Consider the following 14,349-nt stretch of genomic DNA (forward strand, 5'->3'; position numbering starts at 1 on the left):
GGCTCCATTTTAATTGGTTTTCATGGTTACAATGATCGAGCCCGTCGTGGCGTGCCGTGGTATCCTTCCCGCTTACCGTTTGTCCCGATTTGCCCGTTTCGGTGCGTACCGTACCACACCCCAAGCAAATTAACGCATACAATACCGAGGCGGTGAATGGGTATGATTGAGTCCCATTAGATGCCAAAGTAAACAAAGAGTGACAGGCTATGCTACGGAACCTTGGTGTCATACGTATGTATGCCAGTTATCCATAGTTGCTATACATGGTATCCCGTCATTCACTACACACCCCGGTGTGACTACAAGGATCTACAATTAAGTTTCCAACGTAGAAAGTTTCCGAGTAAAAAGTCGACGAAAAGTCGACGACAAGCTTACGAGAAGTGTACGATATGTCGCCGACAACGCATTATTCAAGGAAACAAAACTAAGACACGAAATAGCAAGTAAACGTCAAAATAATCAAGACACCAAACCTACTTGTTGAGAAAACAAAAACAAAAACGAAAGCCAAACTAGGAAAAGAGATAGAATGATCAGCGCATAACGACAACATGGCCGAGACTAATAGGTTACACTTCAAGTGAGCTGGATCCCCCTTCTCCTTGAATCTAATTCACCCACAACGCATTATTCCTTCCCGTTCTGGCATATATTCCTTGTATATCGAGATAGTGTCATCCTTCATTCGGGAAATATAGTTCATCCCTGTATGAGAGATCCATCATCAAGCAGATGTCGTAGCCCAGCTGGCTACAACGCAGAGGACGAAGAGCAGGAGAATGACACAACATGTCCACTACCTACGTACACTACCTACGTACTTTGTTATTCTACTACCTCATCTGTTGCTTTGCTTCTTGCCAAGGACAAAGGGAACTTATGGGCAAGTTTTGCCTAGAATTCCATGTCGCTATTTTTTTTTTCCTTGGCTAACTTTAGCTCATGTATGGTTCTTATACTGGGCCAAGAGATGTGGTCTAGCAATTAGTAGTGTGATCCATCTGAGAAGCATTGACACACAATCGAATCTTGTGGATCAATATATGTGGCACAGCACGGCACGGACAATAGACTAGATGATAGAGAATGAAAATCAGCTAATAATGACATCCCTGCAGCGAAGAGGCGTCAACGTACGACTCTAAACATGGTAAGTTTAACGAGCGCCTAACGGAAGAGATCCAAGCCCGATTGGACTGGATTGGCGTCGACTGGGCTAGCGACGACGAAGACGAAGACGAAGACGACGATGATGATGGCAATGAAGAGGCAGGGCCAAAGCCTATCCAATCTCGTAGGGAGGTACGGTTGCTTGACTACGCTTGCGGGACAGGCACAATGTCAAGAGTGGGTTTCCTATTTCGTGGAAATATTCTCCCCCCTCAGGGCTACCTCTCGTCCTAGCTCTATCGCATTGCGTAGAGTATTGTAACGTATTTTTCTGACATCTTACGATAGGCATTAGCCCCTTATACGACGCAAAGCGTTGGTATCGACATATCAGAAAATATGGTTGCAGCGTATAACTCACGTGCTGAGATCCAAGTATGTATAAGGTACTCGGCTTATGTAGTTAGCGAGACATGTCTAAAACCTTCATAGGGCTTAACTCGCGATGAGATGCATGCTATAGTGGGAGATCTTGCAGCGGCAGATGGGCCGCAGCCTTCGGACCTTTTCGCAGACTCGCGTTTCTTCGGATTCGATCTGGCGACTGTCGGAGGTGGGCTCCACCATTTCGCGGACCCGGAGCTAGCTGCCGACCGCCTTGTCGAACGTCTACGTCCCGGTGGCGTCTTACTGGTCTGGGACTTCTTACCGCACGGGCCTCACCACGGACTTAATGCGCATGCAGTCTTACATCACGGCCTCTCCGAGGAAAGGGTCCGAAAAATGTTCGAGCATGCCGGGGCCGGAAAAGGCTTCTCTCTCGAAGTTCTCGGCTCCGGCCTCATGCCCGGCCACTACGCGCAAGAGGGTAAGGAGCTTATGAAGAGACAAATATTCTTGGCTAGAGGAGAGAAAGCTGCATAATTGTAATACCTCAACGAGCATTGAGGAATTGACGGTTCATTTTTATAGGGATATTGGAACGATGCACCCTCAAGTATTCGGCCACGAAGTTGTACTTAAATATAGCGCTATAATTAGTACCACTTTATATTAATTAAATTCAAGTTATATATGGGACTGAACTGTTAATATCTTAAGACTTATTATCGTAGGCTTTGCGGCGTATCTCGAGCAGTTATGTTAGAGATGTGGCAGTAAACCCCTTCAAGTACTTTACTATATGTCTTCGTCACGCACTCATTCAATTAGTATAGCTTTGTTAACTACAACCCCAAAATCAACTCCGGGAAATCTCCCGAGGATATTGAATATTACAATTATAGTGCTTGATCTGTAAAGCTATCGGTTGTTTTGTGACCTTTCTTAAGCGGCCGATGTTATTGGGGGGTATTTAAACGCACTATGAGCTTAATATTACCACGTTGCCTTGGCCTTGAGGTAACTAATGAGACTTAAATAATATACAATAGGAGTGGTGCTTGGAGGCTATGTCACGAGTTGGAACCAAATAGCATAGAAACAACTGCCTCTCTCTATTCGACATGTTATGAGACGGAGCAGATATAGTCTTCAAGAGCCAACATTCGGGTGCTACAGGTGCCCAGTCGCAGGACTCTTAGATCAAACTAGTTGGGTTAGCCGCCTTGCTCACCCTTCGAACATATTAGCAACCCCATTTTCGGAATTATCCTAGTCTCTCCTTTGCACCCCTATCTGCTTTTGCATTCTAAAGCCGCCTACTGTGGCCACGCTCCACGAAGCCGTTCGATTTAGCCTGGTTCCATCGAGAGCGAGGAAGTAAAGCCATGGCCTAGAGGATGAGGAGTCGGGTTGTAGAAGTAGGTAGTGATATAGAGCCGGGCTTCATAGGAGAGACGCGGTGCTTGAGGGTAGTTTTCGTATTAGCCTAACACCTGAACACGCACTTAATTGGAGTTGGAGCTTCAGCATAGGAAAGTAAACTTACGCGTAGAAAAAGACAAGAGAACTTCCCAACTCAGAATAGTATTATATTAACAATTAGCGCTCTAGTACTTAGGCAACCTGCACTCCATCCACTCGCTTTAGGTACATAGGTTAGATAGGTACCTACTTATCCCAAATGTCGAAACTGCACGCTCTTCCATCCACCACATCCTCTAGATAGAAGTATTATCCTTGCCCTTCTCCTCCCTAAACACATATTCGCCCGTCACCTCGTCCCTATCCATATGGAAACACCTCTCAGCATATATCCCCTGGATATTCTTATCGCGCCACGCAGCGCCTAACCGGCGCACCATCACCGGCTTCCACCCGCCGACGTTGATCGTGATGTGCCGCCACGGGCTCCCCCGCTTATCGCGAATCAAAGCTTCCAGCATCGCTACCGCCGCGTTGTAATCCAGATCTTCGCTATTACGCACTGTGTGGTGAGCGCGCCAGACCGTCTGCGTGTTCAAGTTGAGCGTGTGGAGTCGGGGGAAGTTGCAGAGCGCCTCGAGGAACTGGCCAGGGTCGCATGTGGTTGCGTCCATGCCTAGCTCGAGATAATCGAGATTGACTAGTGCGTGGGAGAGTTGAGTAAGATCTTCTACCCGCATCGTGGGATACCGTCGTGTCTCGTCGCTAAAACCGGTGTAATCTTGGAAGCTCAGAGCCTCGAGCGAGCTCGCATGACAAAATAGCGAATCTATTGGAAATAATTCCGTATTGCACGTTATCTTAATCTTTTGAAGAGCCTCGATACGACCTATCAGTACGTGTAGAATCCTCGTCACGTTTTCACGTTGGTACAAGGTATGTGTGGTGAAGTCTTCGCAGTGGAGTGTCCGGAGGTTGTTGAGTTCCGCAATAGGCACTGAAGTAAAGAATTTGAATAGGGGCACGTCGATAAGAGTTAAATGCTCTATCCGCGAGAAATTCCAATGCCTTTGGACTTCATCAGCGCTGTGGTTCCAGTCGTATGATTGAAGTGATATTATTTTAAAAGGCGGCAGGCGTTCATTCCCATTGAATTCAAAGCTTGTCCCTTGGCCACGGCCGTTATAGTTGAGATTTTGTGTGCATTGAGCCTGGACAAGGAATCGCTTTAACGAGTCGATGGTTCTCGTGAGAGCAGGACTCTGCATCTTTAGAGAAATAAGATTACTCGCAGGGATATATTGGGTATAAGTGCTGTATAAGTCACTATAAGAGTCCTCTAAAGGCAGGTCCTCGACATATATCTTGGTCTTGTTAACATTGATGTGGTATGGGCTCAATATATCGGACGGTGCCGAGAAAGGAAAGGCCGAGCCTGTAAGAGATTGATTTTCGACATAACGCCATCTTTCAGTGTCAGTCATATTGGGTTAGAAAAGCTGAAGAGATTGAATACCTCAAAGTCGAGAGTCTTTGTACCCTGTCCAACACCCGCTTAGTGTCTTTCGCGTCAAGATTGCTCCTTGCTTCTACGTGTCTAGTAAATGAATAAATATTTCCAAAGTAACCAGGGAAATAGGTCTCGGCGAGGGGGTCTATTATATGTTCGCTAAGTTGTATAGTTTCATAATGTATAGGCGTAATGATTGTTTCCAGTCGTCTAGATAACCGGCGAGCGTCAGCTAGCGTCCGGGAGTCAATGGCTCTCAACTAGGGAGATATAATGTTAACTACCAAGTCTGTGGATGAAAGGAGGTGGTAAATTGATGGGTAACCTAATACCTGTTTAAATATAATATTTAATAATTCCGCGCTGAGGCTGTCAAGACATATGGTTTGTGTAGGAATATACACCGTGGCTCCTATTTCCATGAGGCGATTGTGACTATTCTTTTTCCTTTTAGGATAAGTTGACAATGAATAACCGGGATAAGTCTTCCGTATGGTCTTCACTTGGGTCATGATCGGTATTGAGAAGTCCCAGGTGATGTAACGAGCAGGGCAGCTTAACTGTCTTATTAACGACGACGTGAGTTTCTGCTAGGTGGGAGATATGTCGACTAATAAAGCGAGGCTAAACGCGGTAGGTAAAATCAATGACAGGTGACAAGAAAGAAACACTAGCAGAAACGTGGCGCCTTGAGTGTTGATGAGACGAAGACAATCTATTAGATAGAAGAGCTAATGAGAAGAGCGGTATAAGCGATCTCGACCTCGAGCTAGGCTTTGACAGATGGAGAGAAAGCCACTAAACCTCTCGCGGGCAAAATAGCGAATGTAGACTATGTGGACTTGCATAATTGTATATCATGAACCGTAGCCAACATTAGCCACCGACACGATAGAAGTTTGCTGTTTGAAGTAGAAAGCTACCAACCTAAGTTAGGTACCTAAGTAGGTAGGAATTCCCGAGAGCAGATGAGACGATCCAGTCAATAGGATGTTCCTAACGGTCCGAATTCGCGCCATCCAGCATCTCGGTTCGAGTCAGTATATGAGAGGATTCTTATGCATTGCCAGACATCAGCACACGGCCTTTGCATTCTGAATGCGCTAGAAGGGGGAGATGTGAGAAAACTAATAAGAGTGTTGGAGTGTTGGAGTGTAAAAGTACGTACCTAACCTAACTTACATAGGTAGTACCTACCTAGGTTAGGTAGGTACCTATGTAGTTACACATGAAATTCGCAAGTTTCGCCAAAAAGAGCCAACCCCGCATGGCGCTAATGCCCGCTTCTCAAAACTCAAAACGCGCGCTGAAGCTGCCGGTTACTTTTTGGCCGCCACGCGCAAACCACGGGCTCGGAACTAAACCGAACCCCTCCGCCTTCGCACGTGGAGGATGGGCGGGACATGGATAGAATAATATAATTTCTTTGCTAGGTAATCAATATAATTAAATATTCATCCCGGTAATACTTTCTTTACTATCTTGTAATCCCCTCCCTTGTTATTCTATTACCACTAGCAAAGCTTAGAATAAAGCATCGGTCGAAAAGATAGGGTACATCCGCTTCCATATATCACCTACCCCATTAGGAAATAAATAAACCCCGAATCTTGCATCTCAGGGTTCTAAGGGCATACATACCATCTAGCATATACATATACCACATGCAGACAAATAAAAAAAGGCAAATACGAGCAAGCAGCAGTCTAACGTCGAGGGTGTGTGTATGAAGGAATGCGCAAGATCGGGGATCTACCAATGGCCAGATCGGACAAATCAAAGCGGCAAGCGGGAACAGGGTATCATACATACATAGCGTTCCTGGGAAAAAAATTGGGAAAAATGCAACAATGCGTCCGGACCCGCCACTTAGGACCCGCCAGGAGGGTTCGCCCGGCTCTGCCCGCATTGTCCAATCGCAACTTTGCCTCTGAGGCTCCGCCGGCTTTTTGCGGGTCCCCGCATCGTGTTGCACGTACTATGTAATAGGTAGTACAATGCAAATGTATACAGATATTACTTGGGTATCACGATTATAACGCTTGCTGCTTGGTCTGCCGGTTTATACGAATTGTACGAACGGGAAGGATAATTATAATTTAGCAGAGTAGCCTACAAGTAATTTTTTGGGTTAACTAGCTAATACATGTACTAGCGAACCTAGCAATAACACGTGGGTTGAGTGGTTTGTCTAATGTTTGCATTGACACACTGGTCGAGAGAACTTACAAACAAAATCCCTGTAAATAAGATAAGCAATGCAAAAAAGCAACTTTAACCGGCTTATTTTCTCTAAAAAGCTCGACGATGGGCCATCACAAAATGAAACCAGCCTACCTAGCCCCTAGGTTCTACGGTAATTCCTAAATCAAATATGAGCCGTTATAACCCCCCACATGTTCGTGTCAAACCGTTATAACTACTAGCACAATGGAAACATCAGACGAAGCCCCAAGTACTTGTAGAGACCGGATGAGCAAACCTTAGTACAAGATAGTAAGAACCCTTCTTTCCTTCTAGAACGCTCACCTGAAACGACGGAGCATATCTAGCAGCAGCACCCCTACGAGGCTAGGACTAACTCAAGAAACCGGCTACTACATCATAGCGAAAACCCGTCATATAGGTAGATAGCTGACCGAACACGAGGATAGTCCTAACCACAATGATCAAGGCTACCTAGGTACTTGTCCTCGTTCACACATGGCAGTCTTAGGAGCGATACCTACGTATATCCTCCCTCTTTCGAGATCCACCCTCCTGAACAACTACACCTAATAATATTCACCCATCCACCCATCCGTCCACATCTATGATCTCCCGGATAACCTTCAGCTTACGAATGCCTTCATAATTATAAAGCTTCAGCGCTAGCACACCACCCGCTCAGCACAAACACAAGCACCAAGCAACATCAAAGCGTATACAAACGATCGAACCGAAGCTTTAACATTTGGGGAATCTCGTTTAAGACGAAAAAAGCAGCAGCAACGTCAAAAATAGTAAACAAGGACGGCGTAACAAAAGGGGCCCAACATCAATACAACAACGACAGAATAGAACAGAACCATGCGTGATCTTCGTAGCTGCTTATAGCCGGCCTTTTTCGCCCCTGCGCAAATTTAATTCTAATAGGTAGATGAACGCCCTTAATCCAGACAAGCGGAACATATGCAAGCCCGGTCATTATCAACATACCGATCAATACCGGTAGATCGGCTGCTTCTGTTTCGAGGATGGAGCCTCGTAATCGCTAACGTCGTCACGCGAGCGCCGATCGTCAGACGAGGAGTCTCCCGCAGCTCCGTGCATCGTTTCCTTACCGAGAGCGCTCTCTTGCCTACCCAAGTAACTCGGCGTCGTCTCGAAACCGGGGTGGAAAGGCTCGAACGCTAACCGGGGCTCCTCGATATAGTTTGATGATGCCCCACCGCCAGATCCCGAGCCGCCGGCCGCACGGAATCTCGACCCTGAGGGCTCGGGGTCCCTAAACGGATCTTCGTCTTCGGTAGCGGGCGTATGTGATCTTGAGGGTCCTGCTATAGCAGGTTCGTATTCTCTTTCCTTGCCTTTGCCGTTTGGTTTTCGAGCTGGTATAGTAGGGGGCTCTAAGCTACCCCCATTCCGTTCCGACTCTATGGGGCTCACGGAACTCCGAGACGGAGGCTCAGTCTGAGATTGGGGCTGCGGGTCCATGATAGCGACGAGTTTCCTAGCGTTTAACATAGCTCTTTGATGTAAGCTCAGCGATGCCTGAAGCTGCTCGTTTGTGTCGATCAGGCTCTCCATAGTGTCATTATCAGGGGCTGGGTTTTCAGCAGTCATGTACATCTGTATGCTTCTACTTGCGCTAGTGCAGCGGTCGGCAAACTCCTTGATTAGGTCGTTACTGAGAACTTCGACTGGCGGGGTGTTGGTAACCACTTGATGTAGCAGATTCGCAGATGTCCGCGCTTCCTCTAGCCTACTAGCTAGCTCAACAGGGCTCGGGAGGTTGCTGTTCGAATGGGCTCGCGCGAAATAGTTCTGGGAATGGGGGTTGACTGGAGGTGGAGTCATCGCATGCGTCACCGGAGCAGGCCGTCCCTAATTAGCAAAACATTAGCATGATCCAAGTAGAGAAGAACGCCGGTTTAACATACTCCATATAACTGCTGCGCTCTGTCTTTCTCTTTCTTCCACATATTAATGATAAGGGCCAAGCCTTCATCATACGCCTTGGTGTTTTCAAAAACGTCTAATGTCTCCATCATCATCTGTCGCACACTCGGATCGCGTACGGATCTCAGCAGCTCTTTCGAGGTGTCGGTAAATTTTGAGTCCAAATTTCTAGTAAATGTCTGACCGGGGTTATCGGCAAGGATGCGAATGAGCATTATGGCATTGTACTGATAGGAAGGTTTCGTCCAGTAGTCCCTTTTTAGGTATTTTCGAATTAGGCGCGCGCATTCTGCCGCTGCGGCCGGAGATGACTCGGCAGCATCGACGATAGGAGGCAGGAAAAGGACTTCGTCTCCAGAGTTATTGGAGCCAGATTCGCAGAAGGATTTCTAATCGAAAGTCAGGATTGTTCGGTTCAACTTCAGGCAAGAATTGAATTTGGTAGGTGTGGACGCACCACACAACGGTAGGCCGTAACCTCGGGGCTTTCGCCTTGGGGAACTTCAGGAGTGTTCGGGGCTTAACGAAGGTACATGTTAGCGAAAAGTATAACTAAATCATCAGACTTGCCAGTTTGCGCAAGCGACAACTTAAGGTAAGGCTTTCATCGTACCACCGGCAGACTTCTTCTTTCTCATGGTGCCAAGCACCTTGCTCATCTTGAGCGACTTCATTAGAGCCTGCGGTTGTTTCCCCTTAACGGCGCATACGCCAGTAGTTCAAATGTGAATCGGGAAAAGCCGAGGCTAGCGACCGCGGTTATAGTGCAAGTCTCAACCTAGGGTTTGAGTATGTAGTGACGGATGAAGTACTAAGTTAGGCAAGGAAGCTAGACGGCCCCCCTAGGGCTGTCGGCGGTGGAAGTGTGGTGGTGGTCGTAGTTGAGATGTATAATGCAACTCTGAATCCAGGGACCAGTGGGTAGAGTTTGAATAGTTTGGGGGCTGTAGGGTGATGAAGATGATTATATCGGCTGGAAGAATGGATAAGGCCGATGAAACTGCGGTCTGATTTGTTACGTTTTAGGGCTGGCGCACTCAAACGCACTCAAAAAGAAAGCCTTAATTGGCGAAGAGCTTGATAGAAAGGAAAGACTTGGTAAAAGGTTGGCTGTTAGAAAAAAAAAAAGATTGTGTTAGGAGTTAAGGCAATCTCCAATTCTCCATGAGATGAGAGGGACGTATTGTCGGCCAATTGACATAAAGCAACAGCGCTCCACTGCCTAATGCAGTATGTACTTCAACTGTGATGCCGCGCGACTGCCTAGAAGCTCTTCGGACCCCAGCAGCCCCAGCAGCCCCAGCAGCCCCAGTTGCCACATTTCTCTAAGCTAGCACGTCTTAACCAATCATAGTCTATCTATGCGGGCCGAAATAGTCAAGGCAGGATCATCCTGCAGCACTCTTAATTATGCACAGCCTCAAAACTATACGCAACGACTCTACATGTGACATAATGCAGGTGTACGAAAAAGAAAATATTTTGGCGAGATTGGATACTCTACTTTACATCTAGACGGGCATTCGAGTCACGAATACCCTCACCGTCTTGGCTTCTTTCATCGAACGCGTGGCACATCAGCATCTCTTCATTATACACGCATTGTCCTACGTATTCAATCATCAGATGATTAATCACTTTTATAACCACTTTTATGGTTATAAAGGCTATTTGAGCTATTATATATCCCACGTGTATATGCTGACAAAGCATCGTGGCTTGTCTTTTATAGTCGCCCCTTTTTAACAATATCTAGCATATCATTTATCCTTCTCTTATTCATAAATCATTCATCCAACCATGTAACATCTAACTATACTATTACAAAATAACAATTTTTCTTTAGTCAATTTAAAGAAACTTATTCTACCAATTAGATTATAACTTCATATGTGTGATTTTATTGCTTGGAATAGGAACTTGATACTGGCATGCCGTATTGTACTTTTCGAAACCATTATGTAGCAAACTACATGAATTGAAACAACTAACTTAAACGAATCACAGAGCAAATCATCAAGGTAAAGTATAGAACCGGGGGAAAGTATTCGTTGAAAACGGCCTCAGATTGGAAATCTCTGGTTTTCTAGTGCATACATACAAAGCAAGACAGCCAGCCAGCCAACACCCCTGACGGCATATGGTCCCTCTGAGCGCGCCCTTTCGGCAGCCTACCGTCTATGAAGGGGTGGAAAACAAACACAAAGCTCAGCTCATCGACGCCGTACGCCCTAAAAATGCCAACGCGGGAGTGTGATGTAATATACACAATGACAAAATCCTCGTATTCCGCCGTATCTGTCCGAGACCTCGGAGACCTTCCACTAGTCGAATAAATGTGCAAAAGAGGCATAACTCAGGGAATATATCGCCAATGAGTCAGTAAGGGAGATGCCGAAGCGATGAAGCCTCAGGTGATATCGGTGCATAATTAGTCCATTCCAAGAAACAAACCGGGCTGGTTTGAAGCCCTGCATTATATGGACAAGGACCATATTTTCGCTTCGGTGACCATATGATGAAAGGGCCACTCAAGCGATAATATTTCACGAGTGAACAAGTCGAATTCTGTTCACAGATCGTGGTATATCGACGGCTTTTCTGGGAGACGTCGACTCAACATCGTTCTCGTCTTCATCATCTTCCTCCATGGAAATTATCTTCTTGCTAGTAGCCATTGACAAGTCCGCATCATCCTCATCCTCGTCTTCATCTTCTTCCGGTACATCCTCAGAGCCTGCCGCGACAATCGTAAGATTCGAGTTATGCGACGCGGGCTTTCGAAGGGCGGTTCGGAAAGCTGCCGGTAGTTTCGTCTGCACCTTAGCCTTGCTGTAGGTTCTAACTACAGTCTTCGACTTTCGGACTGCCGATGTCTTCTGGCTCGAACCTTTCGGGCCCAGAACCGCCTTCGTATTGACAGAGATTGTCGACACGCTACGCTTAATAGCTGTGGCGGCACCCTTGGCCGCTTTGAGACCAGCAGTAGAGAGAGTATGCTTAGCACCCTGTGCTTTTACCCCTGTCGCGGTCTTAATCTTGCGCTTCTTCGCTGCGCTGCCCTCCGCATCCTCCTTCTCGCCGAGTGCGTCTTTGAACTTGCGCTTTCCGCCACTAGCACCCTTCTTACCGGTTCCCGTCTCCTTGGGCGGCTTCGGCTGCTTCACTTCCTTGGGTTTCGGGCCCAAGACTCCTCGACAATTCGGGCTACCACAGAGACACTTTTGGACGTTCTTAGCAGAAAAAGGGTCAAAGTTGTAGTCGTATGTCAACTCCTCGCCCGTCATGATGGGGCGGTCGCCCGCAAAGAGGGCCATGCGAGGCTGTCCCGAGACAATCCACTTGATCATTCGGCAGTTTGGCGAACATGAATGATTGACGAAACGAGCGATACTACCAGTCGTTGCGTCGATGATCATGTTCTGGTCAAACGACATCAGATAGTAACACTGAATTTGTCAGTAACTGCACCAGGAGTTTTCATAGCCAAGATCCATCATTAGGCTTACCTGATTATCCTGGTACTTTTCATTCATGCGGCGATCGCACTCCTCTTCTGTGATGATCTCACCAGTATACTCCATGATAATCTGATTGGGCTCAAAGCATCGATTGGCACGAATACCATAGCCTCTATCCGAGGTCTTGATAACCTCTACTCCTACGCGGTACTTTCCTCCTTCCTTGATCCGCTCCTGGAGTCTCGCAAAAGCGCGGTTCTGGCATAAGCCAGTGCCAACATTGCAGTTGGTTTCATCACACTCGTAAAGCATGATTCTGTTCTGGCAACTCTCCCCGCACCCGTCTTCGGGGGTGCATACGCACTTGGATTGATAGTCCTTGAAGTGGGGTGTCTTCTTCCAGTAAGCCGCAGCATCACCAACGAATCGATCTAAGAAAATGTTAGTTGAAACTGATTCAAATACGAGCTATAATAAGGTTTCAAATAGAAAACCAAACAAGTAGAAAATAACGCGAAAATAATGAAATAAATAAACTTACTCTTCGTTATCTTCTTCCACTCGTCGGGCTTAGGCTGTCCCGGAGGGAGAGGGTTGCAGATGTCAAAAGGCAGCTTAAAATCCCTGCCCTGGATCAATGTGCGCATCCCATTGTATATAGGCATGGGCATAGTAGTGTTTACCTTGCCGCTCGGCATTAGCTCAGGCAATTGCGCTAAGCTCTTCTTCTCTGACGGGGTGAGTCCCTTGTAGATATCTAACGGGGTCTCCTGGCCAGCGTATAGGCCGCGATCAAGGTATTTCTTAACCCGTCTCTTCTTAACAGCCGGGCCAAGCTCAACAGCAGGTTCGGGCTCTGGAGCGGCAGCCTCTGGCGTCTCGGATGCGACCTTGGTCCTTTTTCTGGGAGGTTGCGAATCCTCCGGAGAAATATACTTCCCGTTGGCCCAGGTGGTGTATAGAACAGGCTTCTTATCTATTCCTGCAAATTCATCTGTGTCCTGCAGACGTCGTAGCTCACGCGACATCTTGCTCAGACCCTTCTCAAAAGTCTTCCTACCCCTCTTCCCTAGAGTAGACAGCTTGCTCGCCAGTGTTTCGGCTTCCACGCCTGTTGAACGCGTCGAGATGCGTCTCGAGGGAATCGCATCTTTGAGTGTGGAAGGTTTAGATTTGGTCGACTTCATAGAGACCGCATCGTCGTCGGGATCCTCTTCGTTTGCAACTAGAATTTCACCGGCAGTTGTGTGGCGTCGCCTTCTGTTAGATACGATGTCGCCTTTGGCTCGTCGTTTGCCGTGGATAGCAGTGCCGGCTAATTTAGCAAGGTTGTAGATTGGCGCGCTAAGGCGCTGTCGGCGCGAGCGTCCGTTCATAGGTGTGTCCAGAGCGGTTTGCACAGGGGATTCGGAAGGCTGAACGGAGTTCAGAGGCTCAGCAGACGCGACAATAGAGTCGGCTACCTCGGGCGTCGCGTCGACCTCGGTTGAGTCAACGGGTTCGTTAACAAGGCCAATTGCTGTGACATTGTCGTTCTTAGAGATATCTGAGGCCAAGCTGGCTGTGTCGGCGACAGTAGTTGGAGGCGTAGAGCTAAGAGACGCGGCAGCAGAGAAAGAGTCTGCGGCAGGACCGAGGCTGGACTCGGAAGAGGGTGCGCGCGTCGGAGACATGGTTGCAGGTGAATCCATAGTCGAGCGACGCGACGATGGAGTTGGCAGTTCAGCCAGATAATAGTTTGGAAGAGATAACGACGCGTCAAGTATGTGGTTGTTTTGGGAAAAGGCTAGTAATGGCGGAAAGAAGAGTTATGTAAGGTAATGTTGTAAAAAGGTAATGGTGTTGTGGTGGTATGGGTGGTATGGGTGTGATAGAAGGGTGTGAAGGAAGTAAGTACTTCGTATAGGTACTTCGTACTATGTAAGTACAAGTAGAGCGTAAATGTACCGTTAGTACCCCGTAATACCCAAATGGAATTGGTCAATGAATTGGATCAAGGTTTAGTTTTAGTTTAGTGTTGGGGTGAGAATAGAAAAGGTAAAGAGTGGTGAAATGGTAAAGGCCAATTAACTTGGGCCAATGATCGAGCTTATCTGCGACCTGGGAAGGTTCCCACCTTGGCTATTAAGTACTCGAGTACCTAATGCAAGGCCGGTCGCGTTTTGCAGCACGATCAAGGAAAATACCAAAGGCGGTTCTTGAAGATGCCTATATATATTAGAATGTGAGGCCTAAGGGTGCATGCGTAAAACAGCAAGCTGTAAATGGGACTAGGTTATTACTCACTTGTGTGTG

General features: G+C 47.1%; 4 protein-coding genes across 4 annotated transcripts; 1 reads left to right on the plus strand and 3 right to left on the minus strand.

The window, feature by feature from the left end:
* Positions 1-557: 557 nt before the first annotated feature.
* F4813DRAFT_385210 (S-adenosyl-L-methionine-dependent methyltransferase) lies at positions 558-2,040 on the plus strand (the record flags this gene model as incomplete). Its single annotated transcript, XM_049246217.1, has 4 exons — positions 558-586; positions 1,125-1,308; positions 1,465-1,551; positions 1,609-2,040. 4 exons carry the CDS (start codon positions 558-560, stop codon positions 2,038-2,040), a joined length of 732 nt encoding a protein of 243 aa, XP_049104457.1.
* Positions 2,041-2,553: 513 nt separating this feature from the next.
* Positions 2,554-5,569, minus strand: F4813DRAFT_344773 (uncharacterized protein). The gene is made up of 5 exons (XM_049241690.1): positions 5,361-5,569; positions 4,765-5,297; positions 4,439-4,692; positions 3,047-4,389; positions 2,554-2,962 (listed from the first exon to the last, which is right to left on the minus strand). Exons 2-4 carry the CDS (start codon positions 4,942-4,944, stop codon positions 3,219-3,221), a joined length of 1,605 nt encoding a protein of 534 aa, XP_049104458.1. The 5' UTR covers positions 4,945-5,297; positions 5,361-5,569; the 3' UTR covers positions 2,554-2,962; positions 3,047-3,218.
* A 2,064-nt stretch (positions 5,570-7,633) lies between these two features.
* Positions 7,634-9,252, minus strand: F4813DRAFT_385212 (uncharacterized protein; the record flags this gene model as incomplete). Its single annotated transcript, XM_049246218.1, has 4 exons — positions 7,634-8,518; positions 8,575-8,982; positions 9,051-9,112; positions 9,207-9,252. The coding sequence occupies 4 exons, from the start codon at positions 9,250-9,252 to the stop codon at positions 7,634-7,636; spliced, it is 1,401 nt and encodes a 466-aa protein (XP_049104459.1).
* A 1,790-nt stretch (positions 9,253-11,042) lies between these two features.
* On the minus strand, positions 11,043-14,001 carry F4813DRAFT_111160 (SET domain-containing protein). Its single transcript, XM_049238504.1, has 3 exons — positions 12,596-14,001; positions 12,103-12,485; positions 11,043-12,042 (listed from the first exon to the last, which is right to left on the minus strand). Exons 1-3 carry the CDS (start codon positions 13,743-13,745, stop codon positions 11,140-11,142), a joined length of 2,436 nt encoding a protein of 811 aa, XP_049104460.1. The 5' UTR covers positions 13,746-14,001; the 3' UTR covers positions 11,043-11,139.
* Between the last annotated feature and the right edge of the window lie 348 nt (positions 14,002-14,349).

This window comes from Daldinia decipiens (genome assembly GCF_022478715.1).
Source record: "Daldinia decipiens strain CBS 113046 unplaced genomic scaffold F4813scaffold_2, whole genome shotgun sequence".
Classification (NCBI taxonomy): domain Eukaryota; kingdom Fungi; phylum Ascomycota; class Sordariomycetes; order Xylariales; family Hypoxylaceae; genus Daldinia; species Daldinia decipiens.

What these genes read in the sequence shown, in the direction of transcription:
- F4813DRAFT_111160 (XM_049238504.1), bottom strand. Translation starts at nt 13,745, where the DNA reads ATGGATTCACCTGCAACCATGTCTCCGACGCGCGCACCCTCTTCCGAG. An exon ending in GTGGAAGAAGATAACGAAGA is followed by an intron (nt 12,486 to 12,595) that starts GTAAGTTTATTT and finishes ACATTTTCTTAG; the next exon opens with ATCGATTCGTTGGTGATGCT. An exon ending in AAAAGTACCAGGATAATCAG is followed by an intron (nt 12,043 to 12,102) that starts GTAAGCCTAATG and finishes TGACAAATTCAG; the next exon opens with TGTTACTATCTGATGTCGTT.
- F4813DRAFT_344773 (XM_049241690.1), bottom strand. Translation starts at nt 4,944, where the DNA reads ATGACCCAAGTGAAGACCATACGGAAGACTTATCCCGGTTATTCATTG. An exon ending in TAAATATTATATTTAAACAG is followed by an intron (nt 4,693 to 4,764) that starts GTATTAGGTTAC and finishes ATATCTCCCTAG; the next exon opens with TTGAGAGCCATTGACTCCCG. An exon ending in CAAAGACTCTCGACTTTGAG is followed by an intron (nt 4,390 to 4,438) that starts GTATTCAATCTC and finishes TGACACTGAAAG; the next exon opens with ATGGCGTTATGTCGAAAATC.